This window comes from Chelonoidis abingdonii, chromosome 7, assembly GCF_003597395.2.
Source record: "Chelonoidis abingdonii isolate Lonesome George chromosome 7, CheloAbing_2.0, whole genome shotgun sequence".
Lineage (NCBI taxonomy): Eukaryota > Metazoa > Chordata > Testudines > Testudinidae > Chelonoidis > Chelonoidis abingdonii.
In genome coordinates this window covers 70,031,252-70,051,008 of record NC_133775.1, presented here as the reverse complement: position 1 = coordinate 70,051,008, position 19,757 = coordinate 70,031,252, and the positions used below count along the sequence as shown (strand labels likewise).

At 44.4% G+C, this 19,757-nt stretch overlaps 1 protein-coding gene across 1 annotated transcript in view; it reads left to right on the top strand.

The window, feature by feature from the left end:
- The window catches only part of LOC116839185 (regulator of G-protein signaling 5-like), a 76,641-nt gene that overhangs the window by 43,070 nt on the left and 13,814 nt on the right, over nt 1-19,757 (top strand). Inside the window, exon 3 of the mRNA XM_032804922.2 lies at nt 16,349-16,410. Coding sequence (XP_032660813.1) covers nt 16,349-16,410 — 62 coding nt within the window. The remainder of the gene's footprint in view (nt 1-16,348; nt 16,411-19,757) is intronic.

The window sequence follows — 19,757 nt, the reverse complement described above, 5'->3', positions numbered from 1 at the left end:
ACAGGCAGGCTGTGGGAGTGCAAGTTACCAGCCCCACACCACAGTGGAGAGAACTGAGAACTGAAATGATTCGTCCCACCCCCCTGCACACACCCCCTTTCTGATTCAGAGGGGGATTGAGGACACAGGACTCTCAGATAAATCAGATGAATGTGTGAGGAACTGAGGAGGGGCCATCCCATTGCTCAAACATCAGCCCCAGCTTCTGGTCACAGTGGAAACTTTAGGGAAGCTTCATCTTTATTCCCAGATGAAAACTATGTTAAATGGGAGCTCTGGGTGAGAGTGCACTTTGGTAATTCAGGGAAAACACATTCCAGCATTGTGATTATCCCAAACTCAGACATTAGAAACCCAGGAAATTCGGTGTTAAGGTTAAACATAAAAAATTAATAGATTCATAGATTCCATGGCCAGAAAGGACCATTGTGATCATCTAGTCTGATCTCCTGTACATCACCGGCCAGAGAACTGCCCCAAATAATTCCTACAGCAGATCTATCAGGCAAACGTCCAGTCTTGATTTAAAAAATGTCAGTGATGGAGAATCCCCTACATCCTTTGGTAAATTGTTCCAGTGATTAATTACCCTCGCTGTTAAAAATGTATGCCTTATTTCCAGTCTGAATTTTTCTACATTCAACTTCCAGCCATTGGATCGTGTTAGATCTTCCTCTGCTAGATTGAAGAGCCCATTATTAAATATTTGTCTCCCAAGTAGGTACATACAGACCGTGATCAAGTTACCTCTTAACATTGTCTTTGTTAAGTTAAATTGAGCTTCTTGAATCTATCACTGTAATACAGGTTTTCTAATCCTTTAGACATTCTCGTAGCTCTTCTTTGAACCCTCTCCAATTTATCAACATCCTTCTTGAATTGTGGATACCAAATGTGAAACAACATTCCAGCAACATCCACACCAGTGCCAAATACAGAGGTAAAATAACCTCTCTGCTCCTAGTCTAGATTCCTCTGTTTATGCATCCAAAGATTTCATTAGCTGTTTTGGCCATAGCATACACTGGGAGTTCATGTGCAGCCAGGGCCAGTGCAGGGATGTTCCGTGCCCTAGGCAAAACTTCCACCTTGCACCCCCGCTCTGAGGTGCCCCCCCCCACAGCAACTCCCCCCCGCCCTGGAGATGCACCTTGCTGCAGCTCCCCACCCCTCAACCTCTGCCCTGAGGCACACCCCCCGCCCCAGCTCACCCCTGCTCCGCGCACGAGCACTCCGAGCACACCATCGCTCCTTCACTTCTCCCGTGTCTCAAGCTTGTGGCGCCAATCAGCTTAGGCGCCGCAAGCCCGGGAGGTGGGAGAAGTGAAGCAGCCATGGCATGCTCGGGGAGGAGGCGGGGCAGGGGTGAGCTGGGGCGGGGAGTTCCCCTGCGTGCCACGCCCCCACTTCCTTGTTGCAGGCAGGCCTCCCTGCTCTTCCCTGCCCCAGCTTCCTCTGCCTAAATGCTGGCGACAACCGGGGCAGCCGAAGATCCGGCCGCCGTGGTCGCTGCCAAAGAAAATGGCACCCCCCAAATCCCAGCGCCCTAGGCAACCGCCTCAGTCACCTAAATGGTTGCACTGGCCCTGCGTGCAGCTGATTATCAACCACACATCCCAAATCTATTTCAGAATCACTGCTGCACAGGGTAGAGACCCCCCATTCTGTAAGTGTGGCCGACATTCTTTGTTCTTAGATGTACACATTTCCTTTAGTCATGTTAAAACATATATTTGTTTGTATCCAGCTTACCAAGTGATCCAGATTGCTCTGTATCAGTGACCTGTCCTCTTTATTATTTACTACTCCGCCAATTTGTGTGTCATCTGCAAACTTTATCAGTGAGGATTTAATGTTTTCTTCCAGTTCTTTACGTTAATGTTGAACAGTGTTAGGGCAGTGATTCCCAAACTTTTTCAATCTCGCCCCTCCCTTACCTGGTACCCGCCCAGGGAGCCAGGGCAAGAGGTGTGGGGTGTGAATGAGGCAGGATGGCAGAGAGGGAGCCGTGCTTAGGGAGCGAGGGAGCCATGCTTAGGGAGCGAGGGGGGTGAGTTGGACTGGGCGAAGGAGGGGGAGCTGTGCTCATGGCAGGACAGGGAAGCCGTCTCTGAGTGCTCCGCCAAGCTCCAGCAGCAGCTGCTTTTCCCACTCCCTGGTGGCAGAGACCAGTTACTACAGATAACTGGACTTTTAGTGTTCAGGTGCATGAGACTGGGGCCAGGGCTGGAGTGAAACTGGGGGCAGAACAGGGCTGGGTAGTGCTCCCTCACTGACCCCCAGAGGGCTGTCCTGGGCCTCCTGTGCCCCCCCAGATATTCCTCTATGCTTCCCTAGGGAGGCATGCCCCACAGTTTGAGGACCACTGGCAAAACCAATCCCTGCAGGACCCCACTAGAAACACACCCATTTGATGATGATTCTCCATTTACCATTATATTTTGAGCCATCTATCAGTTAGCCAGTTTTGTATAAATTTATGTGGACCAGGTTAATTTTCTATCGTTCTAATTTTTTAATCAAAATAGCATGCAATGCCAAGTCAAATACTTTATAGAAGTTTAGGTATATTACATCAACACTATTACCTTTATCAATGTTAAACAAATGTCAAAATCTCAAATCTTGAATTAATGCACTCATAAAGCTTAACTCTTCCCTTTTGTTATACCATTTGATAGATTCATTGTTATAGATTCATACATTTTTAAGGCCAGAAGGGACCATAAAACCATTTATTTGGACCTCCTGTATAGCACAGGCCAGAGAATTTTACCCAGTTACCTTTGGGTTGAGCCCAGATAACTTGTGTTTGATTAAAGTCTCTTCCAGAGAGGAATCCAGTCTGGATTTGAAGCCATCAAGAGATGGAGAATCCACCACCTCCCTTGATAGTTTGTTCCAGTGGTTAATCACCCTCACTATTAATAATTTGTTCCTTACTTCTCATTTGAATTTGTCTGGCTTTAACTTCCAGCCCTTGGTTCTTGTTCTGCCTTTCTCCACTTGATTATAGAGTCCATTAGGACCTTGTATTTTCTCCACATTATAATACATATACACTGTAATAAAGTAACCTCGACATCTTTTTTTTCGATAAGCTAAACAGTTTACGTGTCTCACAGTCAGGCATTTTCTGCAGCTAATGAATAATTTTTGTGGCTCCTTTCTGCACCCTCTCCAATTCTTCATCATCCTTTTTAAAATGTGGACACCAGAACTGGATGCAGTATTCCAGTATCACTCATCAATGCCACATACAAAGAAAAAATCATCTCCCTACTCCTGCTCACTACTCTCCTGTTTATACATCCAAGGATTGCATTAGCCCTTTTTGTCATAGCATCATGCTGGGAGCTCATGTTGAGTTACTTGTCTACTATGAACCCTAAATGCTTTTCAGAGTCACTGCTTTCCCAGACAAAATCCCCATTCTGTAGATATGGCCCGCAGTCCTTAATCCTAGATGTACGACCTTACATTTGGCTGTGTTACAATACATATTAATACATTTGGAGGGGCCCAGCTTACCAAGAGATCCAGATCATCCTGTATGGTTGCCCTATCTCATCATTATTTACCACTCCTCTAATCCTTATGTCATCCACAAACATTAGTAGTGATTTTACATTTACTTCCAGATCACTGACAAAAATGTTCAATAGTGCCATGCCTAGAATTGCTCCATGTGGAAACCCACTAGAAATTCCCCCACGCAATGATGATTCCCCATAGAATGATAGAAATGTAGGGCTGAAAGGGACCTTGAGAGGTCATCAAGTCCAGCCCCCTGCACTGAAGTAAACCTAGACCATCCTTGACAGGTGTTTGTTCGTTCTGTTCATAAAAACGTCTAATGATGGGGATTCCACAGCCTCCCTTGAAGCCTGTTCCAGAGCTTAGCTACCCTGAGCTAGAAAGATTTTTCTAATATCTAATGTAAATATACTTCCTGCAGATAAAACCTATTACTTCTTGTCTTACCTTCAGTGGACATGGAGAATAATTGATCACAGTCCCCTTTATAACAACCCTTAACATATTTCAATACTGTTATCAACTCCGCCCTCAGTCTTCTTTTCTCAAGACTAAGCATGCCCAGGTTTTCTAACCTTTCCTCCTGGGCCAGGCTTTCTAAACATTTTATCACCTTTGTTGCTGTCCTCTGGACTGTCTCCAATTTGTCTCCATCTTTCCTGAAATGTGGTGCCCAGAACTGGACACAGTACTCCAGCTGAGTCCTCACCAGTGCCAAGTAGAACAGGACTATTAGCTCCAGAATTTTGAATATGGCAATCCTATTAATACACCCCAGAATCATATTAGCATTTTTTGCAACTGCATCACATTGTTGACTCATATTTAATTTGTGATCAAGTATCACCAGAGGTGAAAGTAGGCTGGTGTGGTCCAGTACGGCGTACCAGCAAGAGCCAGTACGCCGTACTGGACTGCACTGGCTTCCACGGCGGGGACTGAAAAGGCTCTGGGCTGCCCAGGCCGTGGCTGAGATTTAAAGGGCTCAGAGCTCCCTACGGCTGCGGGCAGCCCAGAGCCCTTTGAATCCCAGCCATGGCGGTGGTGGTCGGGCTGAGGCCAGGATTTAAAGGGCTCGGGACTCCCCTCAGTGGCAGGAGCTCTGGGCCCTTTAAATTCCTGCCCCAGCCCCACAAAGCTTGGGGTTCCCCCCAGCAGCCGAAGCCCTGGGCCCTTTAATTTGCCCCTGAGCCCCGGGGGGCTCCCAGCCACCTCTTCAGCTCGGAGCCCTTGGTTGATTTAAAGGCCCTGGGTCTCCCAGCCACAGCAGGTGCCCCGAGGCCTTTAAATCTTGAAAGGCCACGCCTCCCTCAGGAGTCCAGCAGTACCAGTAAGTCCTGTAAGTTACTTTCACCCCGAGTATCACTCACAGATCTTTTTCAGCACCTAGCCAGTTATTCCCCATTTTGTTGTTATGCATTTGATTTTTATTTCCTAAGTAAAGTACTTTGCACTTGGCTTTATTGAATTTCACATTGTTGAATTTAGACCAGTTCTCCAATTTAGCAAGGTCATTTTGAATTCTAATCCTGTCCTCCAAAGTGCTTGCACCCCTTCCCAGCTTTATGCTATATGCAAATTTTATAAGCATATTCTCCATTTCATTCCTGAAGTCATTAATGAAAATACTAAATAGTACAGGACCAAAGAGTTATCCCTGTGGAACCCCAGTAGATACATTTTCCCAGTTTGACAGCGAACCATTGATAATTGCTCTTTGAATATGGTCTTTCAATCAGCTGTGCACCCACCTGATGGTAATTTCATCTAGACCACAGTTCCCTAATTTGCTTATGAGACTCTCATGTGAGACTGTGTTGAAAGATTTACTAAGATCAAGATATATCATGTCTACTGCTTCCTCCCTTAACTCAATAGGTCAGTAACTCTGCCCCATCCTACCCATTTTTCACCCCTCCATAGCACTGTCAGACTGCATACCCCTGCTCCTCCTAACTGCCTGGGTGCCATTGAGGGAGGGCACTGAGAGCACAGGCGAGATAGTGCCCAGCACCACACTGAACTCCAGCAACTGGGAATATCAACTGCAGAGATAAGTCTTTGGAGGATGGTGCTTGTGCAGACCAGCCACATGTTGGAGTCATGAGGGGATGAAGCATGCACAGTGCAGATGGAATCTTTGGAGAATTTAGCTGCCAAAATTCTAAACAAGTATCTACTAAGTATTTGCAAATGGCATTTTCCAAAAGCTTATAACTACAGCAAAATTGTGCAGATTTTCATGGAGACAACAAAAGCCATCTCCCTGACACCAGGGTGATCCCCAGCCAAATTTCATATCACTGCTCCAAAGCACGAAGGCACAAGAGATTCTCAAAAACAGTTGTGACAATTTTAGCATGTTTTCCCTAATCTCATTCACAGAATCATAGAATATCAGGGTTGGAAGGGACCTCAGGAGGTCATCTAGTCCAACCCCCTGCTCAAAGCAGGACCAATTCCCAACTAAATCATCCCAGCCAGGGCTTTGTCAAGCCTGACCTTAAAAACCTCTAAGGAAGGAGATTCCACCACCTCCCTAGGTAACCCATTCCAGTGCTTCACCACCCTCCTAGTGAAAAAGTTTTTCCTAATATCCAACCTAGACCTCTCCCACTGCAATGTGAGACCATTACTCCTTGTTCTGTCATTCTCAAAAACTATTGAACTGTTTCAGATGAAACTTCCCAAAAGTATGCAGCCTAAGGCAGACAATTGGCACTGAAAATTTCAGCCTAAATGGTTAAAGTTTAACAAAGTTATAAGCAACAGAAGACAGTCTTATAGTGGGAAGTGTTGGGTAACCTTAACCACAGGCAGCACTTCCAGCCCTGCCTGTAAGGAAATGAGCAAGAAGTCAGTAGATAATATTAGACGATTTATTCCAGTAAACTCAGCCCTGTTGCATTGTTTGCAGTCTCTGCTCCTGAGCCTCTTCCTCCCGTTTCCCTTCTGTGCTTGCCCATGTGGCCTGAATATCTGCTGCATTTTCTAATCTGCTGGATTAGGTGAGCCTGATTGCAGTCAGGACCATGGCTAGGCTGAGTCCATTTCAGTGTAAAGAGTACACAACACACAATCTCAGGGAACGCCCCCAGCACAGAGTACATTCTCAGCAGGAACAGGTGCAGGAGAAGAGGCCATGCTGGTTCCACACCCTTCCCCCAGTGCAGCAGTGGTGCTAGGGCATTTTCATAGACTCATAGACTTTAAGGCCAGAAGAGACTATCATGATCATCTAGCCTTATCTCCTACACATTGTAGGCCACAGAACCTCACCCACTCATGAAATAGAGCCTAACCTCTGGCTGAGCTACTGAAATCCTCAAATCATGATTTAAAGACTTCAAGTTATAGAGAATCCATCATTTACACTAATTTAAACATGCAAGTGACCCGTGACCCATGCTGCAGAGGAAGGTGATAACCCCCAGGGTCTCTGCCAATCTGATCCATGGTAAAATTCCTTCATGACCCCATATCTGTTGGTCTTTTGGACCTTGAGCATGTCAACAAGACCCACCAATCAGACACCTGGGAAAGAATTCTCTGAAGTAACTCAGAGCCCTACCCATCTAGTATCCCATCACCAGCTATTGGAGATATTTGCTACAAACAATTGCAGAGGGGCCACTTGCCACTGTAACCAGTTTCATCATATCATCCCCTCCATAAACTCATCAAGCTCAGTCTTGAAGCCATTTAGGTTTTTCAACTCTCCCTTCCTCTGCTCCCCTTGGAAGGCTGTTCCAGAACTTTACTCCTCTGATGGTTAGAAAACCTTCATCTAATTTTAAGCCTAAACTTGTTGATGGCCAATTTATATCCATTTATTCTTGTGTCAATGTAATTCCGCCAAACCCTGGTCATTGGCGGACGGAATCAAACCTGGAATCTCTGGAGCTTACTCCATGAGCCTCTACCGCATGAGCTAAGGATTGGTCCTGCTTTGAGCGGGGGGTTGGACTAGATAACCTCTTGAGTTCACTTCCAAACCCTGATATTCTATGATTCTATGAAAAGCCAACTGGCTGTTAGCTAAGGCTGTAGAGCAGACTCATTAATTGCTCTCTAAGTGGTTTTGGTGCCACTAGATGGGACAGAGCACCACACCCAGAGCACCATACTTTCCCTAGCTGAGGAAGCATGTACAGAGCTTCAGAGTCTTCCCAGTTGGAATCCCAGATGAGCCCCCACTAGGTGGGACAGAACACCACCACTATGAGGCGTGTGGGTTACATCAACATTAGCGCTTAATTTGACTCTTAACTTTTCTCCTTCCCTGGTGTTTATCCCTCTGACATATTTTGAGAGAACAATCACATTTTCCCTCAGCCTTCATTTGGTTAGATTAAACAAGTCAAGCTCTTTGAGTCTCTTCTTGTAAAGCAGGTTTTCTATTCCTCTGATCATCCTCATAGCCCTTCTCTGCACCTGTCCCAGTTTGAATTAACACTTCTTAAACATGGAAGACCAGAACTGAGCACAGGATTTCAGATGAGGTCTCACCAGTGCCTGGTACAACGATACTAGCGCTTAATTATCTCTACCGGAAATACCTCACCTGATGCATCTTAGGACTGCATTAGCCTTTTTCATAGTTGCATCACAATGATGGCTCAGTCATCCTGTGATCAACCAATACACCCAGGTCTTTCTCTTCCTCTGTCACTTCCACTCCAACATCCACAGCTTATAGCAAAAATTCTTTTTGTTAGTCCCTAAGTGCATGACCTTGCACTTTGCATTATGAAATTTCATCCCATTTCTATTACTCCAGTTTTCAAGGTCGTCCAGATCTTCTTGTATGATATTCTGGTCCTCCTCCATATTGGCAATACCTCCCAACTTTGTGTCATTCACAAATTTTATTAGCACACTGCCACCATTTGTGCCAAGTAAGTAATAAAAATGTTAAATAAGATTGGTCCCAAGACCAATCCCTGAGGAACTCCACTAATAAACTCCCTCCAGCCTGACAGTTTTCTTTTCAGTATGGCCCGTTGTAGTCTCCCTTTTAACCAGTTCCTTATCCACCTTTCAGTTCTCATATTAATCTCCTTCTTCTCCAATTTAACTAATAATTTCCTGCGTGGAATTGTATCAAATGCCTTACTGAAATCCAGGTAGATTAGATCTACTGCAATTCCTTTGTCTGAAAATTCAGTTATCTTCTCTTTCAAAATTTGTTCTAAGACCTTGCATTAAACTGAGGTCAAACTAACAGGCTTGTAGTTTCTCAGATCATCTTTTACCTTTCTTAAATATAGGAACTATATTAGCAATTCTCCGGTCAGATGGTACCACTCCCAAGGTTACAGATTCATTAAAAATTCTTGCTATTGGGCTTGCAATTTTATGTGCCAGTTCCTTTAATGTTCCTGGATGGAGATAATCCAGGGCCATTGATTTAGTCCCTAAGATGTTTGAGTTTGACTTCGACCTCTGACGTGGTAATTTCTATTTCCATATCCTCATTTCCATTAGCCACCCTGCCAATATGCTTAATCTCCTCATTAACCATATTCACAACTAAAGAAAAGTACTTGTTTAGATGTTTGGACATACCTAGATTATCTTTGATCTCCTTGTAGGCTTTCTGCTTTTTATTAATCACCGGTCTGAGATGTTTGTTCATCCAGCTTGGTATGCAACCCTTCCCTATGATTTTTCCCCTCCTTGCTTGGGATGCAGGCTTCAGAAAGCTTTTGCAACTTTGACTTAAAGTAATTCCAAGCCTCCTCCACATTCAGATCCTTAAGTTCTTCAGCCCAGTCCACTTCCCTAACTAATTCCCTTAATGTTTTGTTTGCCTTTTCGAAATCAAGGATCTATTTTTCTTGTTCCATTTTGTTTAGCTCATGATCACTCAAGCCTGGCATCAGGCTTCAGCCCTTGGCTCCTGAATGTGGCCTGGCTCCACTCCTGACCTTATCTCTGGCTCCAGTCTTGGCCATGGCTCCACTCTCAGCCATGGCCCCAGCCACAGCTCCGGCCCTGACTATGGCACTGGATTCTGCCAGCTGCTCCCAGGAGTGTGAGAAAATTACATTAAGGTTGAGGGGGCAGAACTTAAAAAAGTTTTGGGACCACTGAATTAGACCCAGAGCATATGGGCAAGATCTACCATCCAGACACCTGGAAAAAAATTCTCTGTAGTAACTCGGAGCCCTCCCAGTCTAGTGTCCTATCACTAACCATTGGAGATATTTGCAGATTGGCTACATGCCATTATAGGTCATCCCATCATATCAACCCCTCCATAAACGCATCAAGCTCAGTCTTGAATCCAGTTAGGTTTCCACTGGAACCTAGCTCCAGTGCTCCCCTTGGAAGGCTGTTCAAGAACTTCACTCCTCTGATGGGTAGAAACCTTCATCTAATTTCAAGCCTAAATTTGTTGCTGGCCTGTTTATACCCATCTAATAGTAGCATTTGTTCTCCAGTCTATATCTGGGAAGTTAAAGTCTCCCATAATCACAAAATTCCCAGTAGTGTTTATTTCATTAAAAACACTAAAAAGGTTCATATTCATATACAAGTCAGATCCTTGCAGGGAGGTCTGTTGCATGTCCCAAGCACTGTCCCAGGGGAGTCTCTTGTAGCTTTCTTCCTCAAAGTGCTCTTGACCCACACAGATTCTGTTTTATCCATTCTATCACTTCTGATTTCTTTAGTCTACAACATCATTAATACAGGATGCTGCTCCACCATCTTTACGTTTTTTTCTGTCTTTTCTGAACAGCACATACCCTTCAGTTCCTGTACTCCAGTCATGACTACTATTCCATCAAGTTTCTGTTATCCCTATAGTATCTGGTTTTACCCTCAGTAGTTCTAATTCACCATTTTGTTCTCCAGGGTCCTTGCATTGGTGCACATACATCTTAGTTGCTGGACCCCTCTCCCTTGTGAACTTTCACCCATGCAGAGATTTTTCTCCTCCTGTCTTGGAGAGACAGTTTTATCCCTTACAAGCATTGCAAGAACAATATCTTTCAATGGAGTGCCTTGATTTGGTAAAACCCCACCTTCTGTTCCCAACAGGTCAGTTGGATGGACTTCCCCCTCCCGGAGATCTGACCCCAGTTTTACCTTAAAACCTGATCCATAGGAGAGAGATCTGGCATTTTAAATGCAGACTTTTCACCTTCCTCCTGGGAAAGATCCTCCCTACAAAAAGTAGGCGGATTCTCTCACTCCCCCTCATCTTCCATCTGGGCTTCCCTCTGGATCAGACACTCCTGTGTCCCCCAAAAGGGAAGGTGACCCTGATCTAGTTGTGGGCTCACAGCTATGAGCTATGGCAGACCCTTCACTGGCCAGCAAAATTCCCCCCTTTTCACTCAGATTGGGCTTGCTTCCAGCTACAGAGATCTTGGGGTCTGTTCCCACCACATCACCAGGACCCCAACTTCCACCTTTGGGACACATGCATCTGTGCACTCCAGGGCAGACCTTGACCCCTGCTCACCTGCACCTTCCTGGCAGTCAGCAGATGGAGTGGCCCCCCTGTTACAAAGTGGTACATTCCCCTCCCCCAGGGAGATGATTACAGGACAGGGGCTGGCTTTGTCCAGCCCCTCCCTCTGGGACTTGCCTGGAGCCCCAGGGCTACAGGAACTGGCCACAACCATCTCTACCCCCAAAGCTGCATTCTTTACTGCTACAGAGGAATCTAAGAGACACTCACCTATTTTCCCCCTCCGCACCAGGACTTTTAGCACAAGATTCCTTCTCACTGCTAACCAACCCTGGGACAGATTCTGCCACATTAAAGAAATCATTCCCCAGTAGAAATGGTGCAAAATTGTGTTCCACCATTGCAACTGTCAGTTCAGCTTGCAAACCACCAGTTTGTATGTGTACTTTAGCTAAAGGTGCAAGGACTTCGTAACCTCCTACCAGTTCTAATTCTGCCATTTTACCTGGCAACAAATCCTCCTCCTGGATCAGATCCTTCTTGACCACAGAAATCTCAGCACCTGTGTCCCTCAATCCCAGAAGCACTTCACAATTGATTTTAACAGCATGCATATGCTCATTGCTTGGTTGTGTGGAAGGAAGCTTTACAAATCCTGTGGGAAAGAGGCGGCAGCTGGGCTCTGAGAAGTTGCAGTTTTATGTTTTACTTGCTGCTTGTTCCCATTCAGCAAGGGACAGTTATTCCTCAGGTGCTCAGTTGACTTACAATGATAGCACTTCTTGGGCTCCTCTGCTTGCACAGGAAATTTGGGATGAGTAACAGGGGAATGGGGAGGTGAACACCTAGCCTCCTTTTTCCCAGGGGTAAAACAGTGATTCTGCTTTCCCCCAATCCTGTACCCCTCTGCCAAGGTTTATGTTTGATTGCAGCTTGTGCTTGCTCATAAGAATCTTCATACCCAGCTAATTGACCCACTGCATCCACCTTTTTGTCTCACAAATACTGTTTTATGTCATCAGTGCACATATTCAGGAATTGTTCCTGAGTAACCAAATCACACATTTCTTCCAAGTTTGTAATGCCTTTCCCCCTCCCCCACTTATCTGCCAAGTCTCTCATTTCATTTACATAAACCACATTGCTCAATCCAGATCCCCTCTTAAGCCTCCTGAATTTAACCCTGTAGGTTTCAGGTGTAACCCGAAACTGTTTCAAAACCAGTTCCTTAAATTTACCATAGTTTGAGGCATCTGTCATAAACAGATAAGAAAAGTTAATAGCACAGAAGTACTTTATATCTCTTTGACTATAAAGGGTTAACAAGTTAAGTAAGCCTGGCTGTCACCTGACCGGAGAACCAACCAGGGGACAGGATACTTTCAAATCTTGAGGGAGGGAAGTTTCTGTGTGTGCTGTTAGTTTTTGGTTTTTCACTCTGGGGGCTCAGAGTGACCAGATGTGCAACCAGGTTCTCTCCAATCTCCCTGATAACAGGCTCTTATAAGTTCAAAATAGTGAGTACTAGATAAATAAGCGAGTTAGGCTTATGTTTGTTTTCTTTATTTGCAAATGTGCATTGGCTGGAAGGAGTTCAAATTTGTATTTTGCTGAAAGGATTTTTAATTTGTACTTGAATACTTATGCGTGGGAGGGTTTCCCAGTGCCTATAGCTAAAAAACCTGTACCTATTCCATCTAAATTTACAAAGATAATTTTTACTGTTTCTCTTCTTTAATTAAAAGTTTTTCTTGTTTAAGAACCTGAATGTTTTTGTATTCTGGTGTGAGACCCCAGTAGACTGGGTCTGGATTCACCAGGGATTGTGTGGGAGAAAGGACGGGAAGGGGGAGAGAGAGGCTAATTTCTCTGCTGTCAGGATTACTTCTCTCTCAGAGAGTCTGGGAGGGGAGAAAGAGAAGGAGGGGGGAAGGTGATTTACCTCTCTGTTTAAAGATTCAAGGAGTCTGAATCACAGTGATCTTTCCAGGGTAACCCAGGGGGGAAGCCTGGAGAGGGCAACGGTGGGGAAATTGTAATTTTTTCTTTCCTTGTGTCTAGATCCAGAGGTCTGGGTCTTGGGTTCCCCGGCAAAGTTTGGGCGGAGGGACATATGTGATCAGCACTGGAATTCCTGGTTGGTGGCAGCGTACTAGTGTCTAGAGCTGGTACCGTTCAAGCTAGAGGAATTTCAAGCTGGTACCATCTTTGGACGCTAAGGTTCAGAGTGGGAATTGTACATATGAACAGCATCACCAATAGCAGTCTTTATTGAATATATCCAAAGCTCTGCCAGTCTCTATGTGTCATCTTTTGATCTTTCAGGGATGGCATAGAGGGTGCACACTCTCTCAAGGTGATGAAATATTTGGCAATATCCTGGATTCCTCATACTGTGGACACAGTTGCTCCCATTTGTGGATTTTTGGGGAGTGGAGCCAGCAGGTGGAGAGTTTTGTCTCCCTAGCTCTGTCATGGGCAGCCCTCTTCCCTGCTGTTTTTGCCTCCATAACCTCTGTGGGCAGCCACCTCTGCCTCCACCCTTGCTGTTTCTGCCTCCATAGCTCTCTTGTGGCAGCCTCCTCTCTCTTCATCAGTCATATTATGTTCATTTATTTCTCTTTTGCTTCCAGTCTAGCCAGCTCTTAGTTTAGTTTGCTGCTTCACTGCGTAGTTCATTTTTTTTCCTGCTTGTCTGGCTGCATTAGGCACACTCCCTCTTGCAGTTCACTGAAATCTTGGATGTTTTTTTTTTTTTTTTCTTTTTTTTTTTTTTTTTTCTTTTTTTTTTTTTTTTTTTTTTTTTTTTTTTTTTTTTTTTTATTACATCAGCTCAGGGAATTCTTAGTCAAAAGAGCCCTTCCCGACCGCCCAGTGGTTCAGACTTTAATTTGCTTCCTTTTCCTGTTCCTACTTCCCTGCCTGAAATACAGCAAACAGAAATAACAAACCACAGTAACCACTTTTCTGTTCTCATGCAGCCACCAAGCTTAAAACTCACTTAAAACCACTACCAGATTATCTCAAAGCAATCAGCTCTCATAGATCCTGCTGAACTCATGCACTGTGACAAGGTTGGATCAGCAGAAACCCTCCTTGGGGCATCTTGCGAACTGATGCTGGCCAAGCCACGTCCTGCTCCTGCTTTCCCTGCCACTGGGACCACCCAGCACCCTGTTCTGTGCGAGCCAGACACAGTTGCGAAAGTCTGCTCCAGCAAAGACCCAGGTCTGAATTACTGCCCCAAGACTGCAGATTAAACTGAAGGCAGCTTACAGAAGTGCCTCTTGTCTCTAACACTCAGAATGCCCAACTCCCAATAGGGTTCCTATAAGCCCAATAATAAATCGTGTTTTAATTCCTGTATAAAGACTTATACCAGGTAACTCAATAAATTGTTCGAGGACTACTATAAACATTGATAGAGAAGATATGCACAGCTGTTCCCCCCCCCCCAGGTATTAATACATACTTTGGGTTAATTAATAAGTAAAAAGTGATTTTATTAAATACAGAAAGTAGGATTTAAGTGGTTCCAAATAGTAACAGGCAGAACAAAGTGAACTACCAAGTAAAATAAAATAGCATACGCAAGTATATGTCTAATACAGTAAGGAACTGAATACAGATAAGATTTTCACCAGTTCCAGAATGCTTCCTTTTACAGACTAACCTAATTTTAGTCTGGGTCCAGCAATCACTCATACCCCTTGCAGTCACTGTCCTTTGTTCCAGTTTCTTTCAGGTATCTTTGTGGGTGAGAGGCTCTCTCTTTAGCCAGCTGAAGACAAAATGGAGGGGTTTCCCACGGTCTTAAATAGACTTTCTCTTGTGGTTGAAGACCCCCGCCTCTCTCCTATGCGAAGTCCAGCTTCAAATGGAGTTTTGGCGTCACTTGGGCAAATCACATGTCCATGCATGACTGAGTTCCTTACCAGCCAAGTCACATTCCTGGGAAAGCCCAGATGTGGATTGGTGTCTCCAAGTTCATTGTTGGCTTAAGTGTTTCTTGATTGGGCGCTTACTGAAAATAGTCTTTTCTTAGGAAGCTGACTGACTGCTTCACTACAGCCTACTTAGAATCAAACAAGCATGCAGCCAATATTCATAACTTCGAATACAAAAATGATACATGCATACAATGGGATTAATAGATTCAATAGATCATAACCTTTATAGAGATATGTTACATGGCATATGTAGCATACAACACATTCTAGTTATGTTATATATATATACACATACATAAGCATATTTCCATAAAGCCTTATGGGGGCACCAACCGTCACAGCCCTCCTTATAGCACCACTGCCTGAGCCATCTGTTGATCATCATAATCTTGTCTTGCCTTTGTTCTCCTCCTCTATGGACAGGTAGTATCCCTCTGAAGATCACCTGAGCTGCCATTTCTTTATGCGTCTTCCCCTACCTCCCTTGATGCACACTGTGCCCTACCAGCCTCTGCAAACTGAAGGGGAAACCCCCCACAAAACCCACACAACACAAACAACCCCCTGTGAAAGGTCAGGAGTAGAAGGGGACATGAAAGGGCTAGGTTCTGCCCAGCTATTCTGTGGCACTGCTACAGACCATGTGGGCCATTGCAATTAGTCAGCACAGCCCTCAGGGTGGCTGCAATCTGCACAATGGGTTTGGAAGCCCTAGGATGTGGGGGGAGCACAAGCCCCCATCTCAATCCTTGCACTGGGCTCTGCCCTGTCAGGGATGACTGACCCTCAGTATCTTCAAGACTCACTCCACCATTTTAATGCTGATAAACAGATTGAGGTTGTTTCTGCTATTTATATCTGAGGAACAGCTCTCCTTGGAGCAGCTCCTATGCTACAGGGAGCATCCAGGTCCAGCTATTCCCTGCACCCTTACAACACCCTGGTTCCCAGCAGCAACCAGTCCCAGGACTAGGCACAGTCCCAGACCACAGCTGGGCAGATGAGCTGGGGGAGGGGGCAATGGATGCATCCAGTTTCTACAAACAATCTTCTGCTCCGTGCCATGTATTTCCTTCACAGATTTACCTCGCACCTGCTGGTTTGGATTTTCCTTTTTGTCAGTGTGTGAGAAAAAGACACCTCTATCTCCCAATACAAACCCCAGCTGGCTCTAAAGGAGACTGGTTATATTTGTATGCATCTCCAGGAGGAGAGTCATATGGTTAGTGGCTAATGCCTTCTCAGGACTTCTAGGTTCTGTTCCTGTCTCTGCTACTGACTTGCATTGTGCCCTTGGACAGGTCACTTCATTGTTCTATGCTTCCATTTCCCCTCTGTAAAAGGGGAAGATAAGGCTTGTGAAGTGTTCTCAGCTCTCCTACATTATCATTGATGATGTGCTGTCACAATTTCAGTCTGTGTTTTTCTCTCCCTCTAGGACTTCACCAGATGAGGCTTTGCAGTGGCATGAGTCCCTGGAGAAGCTCCTGCAAAATGCTTGTAAGTTCCCTGTGCCCCTGCAGTGAGAACGGAGATGCCCTGACCGTGAAATGTTCCAACGGGCATAAAGCAGTGACCCCTCCCTCATGATTCCCTTTACTCCAGACAGCTGGGGGCTTGACAGCTCCGAGGGAGGGTACAGGAGAGGACCCTGCCACTGCTTAGGGCTAGCATTTCTGCTGATGCCAAAAGGGAGCGGGACTGTCAACAAGCTGGGGAAGGTTCCCATTCTCCCCTGCATGCCCTGCTCTCAGCCTTGCATGAGCTTTCAGCCAGGGACTAGAGATAACTTGACAGCAGCTATGTAAAGTTGGACAAACTCCCCAAAGTGGATCGCTTCTGTAACTTTGTGCTGTACGTGTGATAGGTGTGAGAGGAGGTATTCAGTTCCCAGAGAAGTGTGCTGTGGCACAGCAGAGCTGGGGCTAATGTATGGGGAAGCAAATGGGCCTTGATATGATTGTTTAATTACAGTTGGCTGTTCATGCAATGATGTCAGCATGTTCAGTACTCCCTGCAGGAAATTTTAACTGTTTGTCAAAAAAGAAAATGTGGAGGTTTGGGCCAAAATATTTCAGTTTTCAGCATTCAATGAAAATTGGGGGATGGGGGGAAAGGAATTCAGCAATTTTTGTCAGCATTTTCCTTTGGGAAGATGGAATTCCAACCATCTGTAAATGACAACTGAATAGCTTCTCTTTGGAAAAATTGCCTTCTTTAGTAATAGATGGAATGCATTTCTAGAAGTTCCTAAGTTCTCAGCCCTCTTGGCTATGCATCATGCAATTCTGCTCTTTCCCATGTCCGTTTGTTCCAGCACCCTCATTCTGTCAGTGCATTCTCTGTCTTTGTTACCTGGGGAGAGCAAGTCTGGGACTGGTCACCTAGCAGCCTCTGTGGTAAAGTCCGATGCTCAGATTCAGTGCCCTTAACCTCCTGGCTTGTTTAATTCCCTGGCAGCCAACTGAACTAAAAGCCTATCTCACAAGCTCATTACATCTGAGAGACTACAAGGACTTTTTTAAGACTTTAGGCTACTGATATATCTATCTATCTGTCTATCTATCTATATATAATTAAGAAGGCCAAGAAATAATTTGAAGACCACCTAGTCAAAGACTGAAAAAGTAATAAACGTTTAAATACATCAGAAGCAGGAAGCCTGCTAAACAACCAGTGGGGGGTCACTGGATGATTGAGATGCTAAAGGAGCACTCAAGGACGATAAGGCCATTGTGGAGAAACTAAATGAATTCTTTGCATCGATCTTCACAGCTGAGGATGGGAGGGAGATTCCCAAACCTGAGCCATTCTTTTTAGGTGACAAATCTGAAGAACTATCCCAGACTGAGGTATAATTAGAGCAGGTTTTGGAACAAATTGATAAACTAAACAATAATAAGTCACCAGGACCAGATGATATTCACCAAGAGTTCTGAAGGAATTCAGATATGAAATTGCAGAACTAGTAACTGTGGTATGTACCCTATCATTTAAATCAGCTTCTGTACCAAATGACTGGAGGATAGCTAACGTGATCATTTTTTTTAAAAAGGCTCCAGAGGTGATGCCAGCAATTACAGGCTGGTAAACCTAACTTCAGTACCTGTCAAACTGGTTGAAACTATAGTAAAGAACAGAATTATAAGACACATAGATGAATATAATTTATTGGAAAAGACTTACATGGTTTTTGTAAAGGGAAATTATGCCTCACCAATGTACTAGATTTACTAATACTTCTTTAGGGGGGTCAACAAGCATGTGGACAAGGGTGAGCCAGTGGATATAGCCTACTTAGATTTTCAAAAAGCCTTTGACAAGGTCTCTCACCAAAGGCTCGTAAGCAAAATAAGCTGTCATAGGATAAGAGGGAAAGTCCTCTCATGGATCAGTAACTGGTTAAAAGATAGGAAACAAAAGGTAGGAATAAATGGTCAGTTTTCAGAATGAAGAGAGGTAAATAGTGGTGTTCCCCGAGGGATCTGTACTTGGACCAGTACTGTTCAACATATTCATATACGATCTGGAAAGAAGGTTAAACAGTGAGGGGGTAAAATCTGCAGATACAGAATTACTCAAGATAGTTAAGTCCAAAGCAGACTGCAAAGAGTTACAAAGGGATCTCACAAATCTCGGTGACTGGGCAACAGAATGGTAGATGAAATTCAGTGTTGATAAATGTAAAGTAATGCACATTGAAAAACATAATTAAAACTATACATATAAAATGATGGGGTCTAAATTAGTTGTTACCACTCAAGAAAGAGATCTTGGAATCATCATAACTAGTTCTCTGAAAATATCTGCTCAATGTGCAGAGGCAGCAAAAAAACTAACCGAAATGTTGGGAATTGTTAGGAAGGGGATAGATAATAAGTCAGAAAATATATTGCCTCTTTATAAACCATGGTACGTCCACGTCTTGAATACTGCGTGCAAATATGGTTGCCCCATCTCAAAAAAGACATATTGGAATGGAAAAAGATACAGAAAAGGTAACAAAAATGTTTAGGGATATGGAACAGCTTCCATATGAGGAGAGATTAATAAGATTGGGACTTTTCACCTTGGAAAAGAGATGATTAAGGGAGGATATGACAGAGGTCTATAAAATCATGACCAGTGTGGAGAAAGTAAATTAGAAAGTGTTATTTACTTCTTATAACACAAAAACTAGGGCTCACCCAGTGAAATTAATAGGCAGCAGGTTTAAAACAAACAAAAGGAAGTATTTGTTCACACAACACAGTTAACCTGGGGAATTCTTTGCCAGAGGATGTTATGAAAGCCAAGACTATAACAGGGTTCAAAAGAGAACTAAAAAGTTCATGGAGGATAGGTCCATCAATGGCTATTATCCAGGATGGGCAGGGATGCTGTCCCTAACCTATGTTTGCCAGAAGCTGAGAATGGGCAAGAGGGGATGGATCACTTGATGATTACCTGTTCTGTTAATTCCCTCTGCAGCATCTGGCATGGCCACTGTTAGAAGACAAGATACAGAGCTGGATGGACCATTAGTGTGACTCAATATGGCCGTTCTTATGTACTAGTTCTTTACTCTTCCATCCTCCCAGTACCCTGGTCAGTGATGCTGGTTTAGATGACGGGCTTTCTATACAAGCTTGTAGAATGCAATAGAAATGCATTAGTGAGTGAGCAGTCATGACCCTGTCTACAGATCCGGAGAAAATGATCCATGCTTAGTGGATCCATTGAAGTCAGTGACAAAGTTCTTCTGGACTGTCATGGGGCCAGTTCAGCCCAGATATTCCCGTATGCTGTTTGTAACAGTTTGTCTACACTTGAAACACTACAGTGGCACATTATATCGCTTCAGTGTA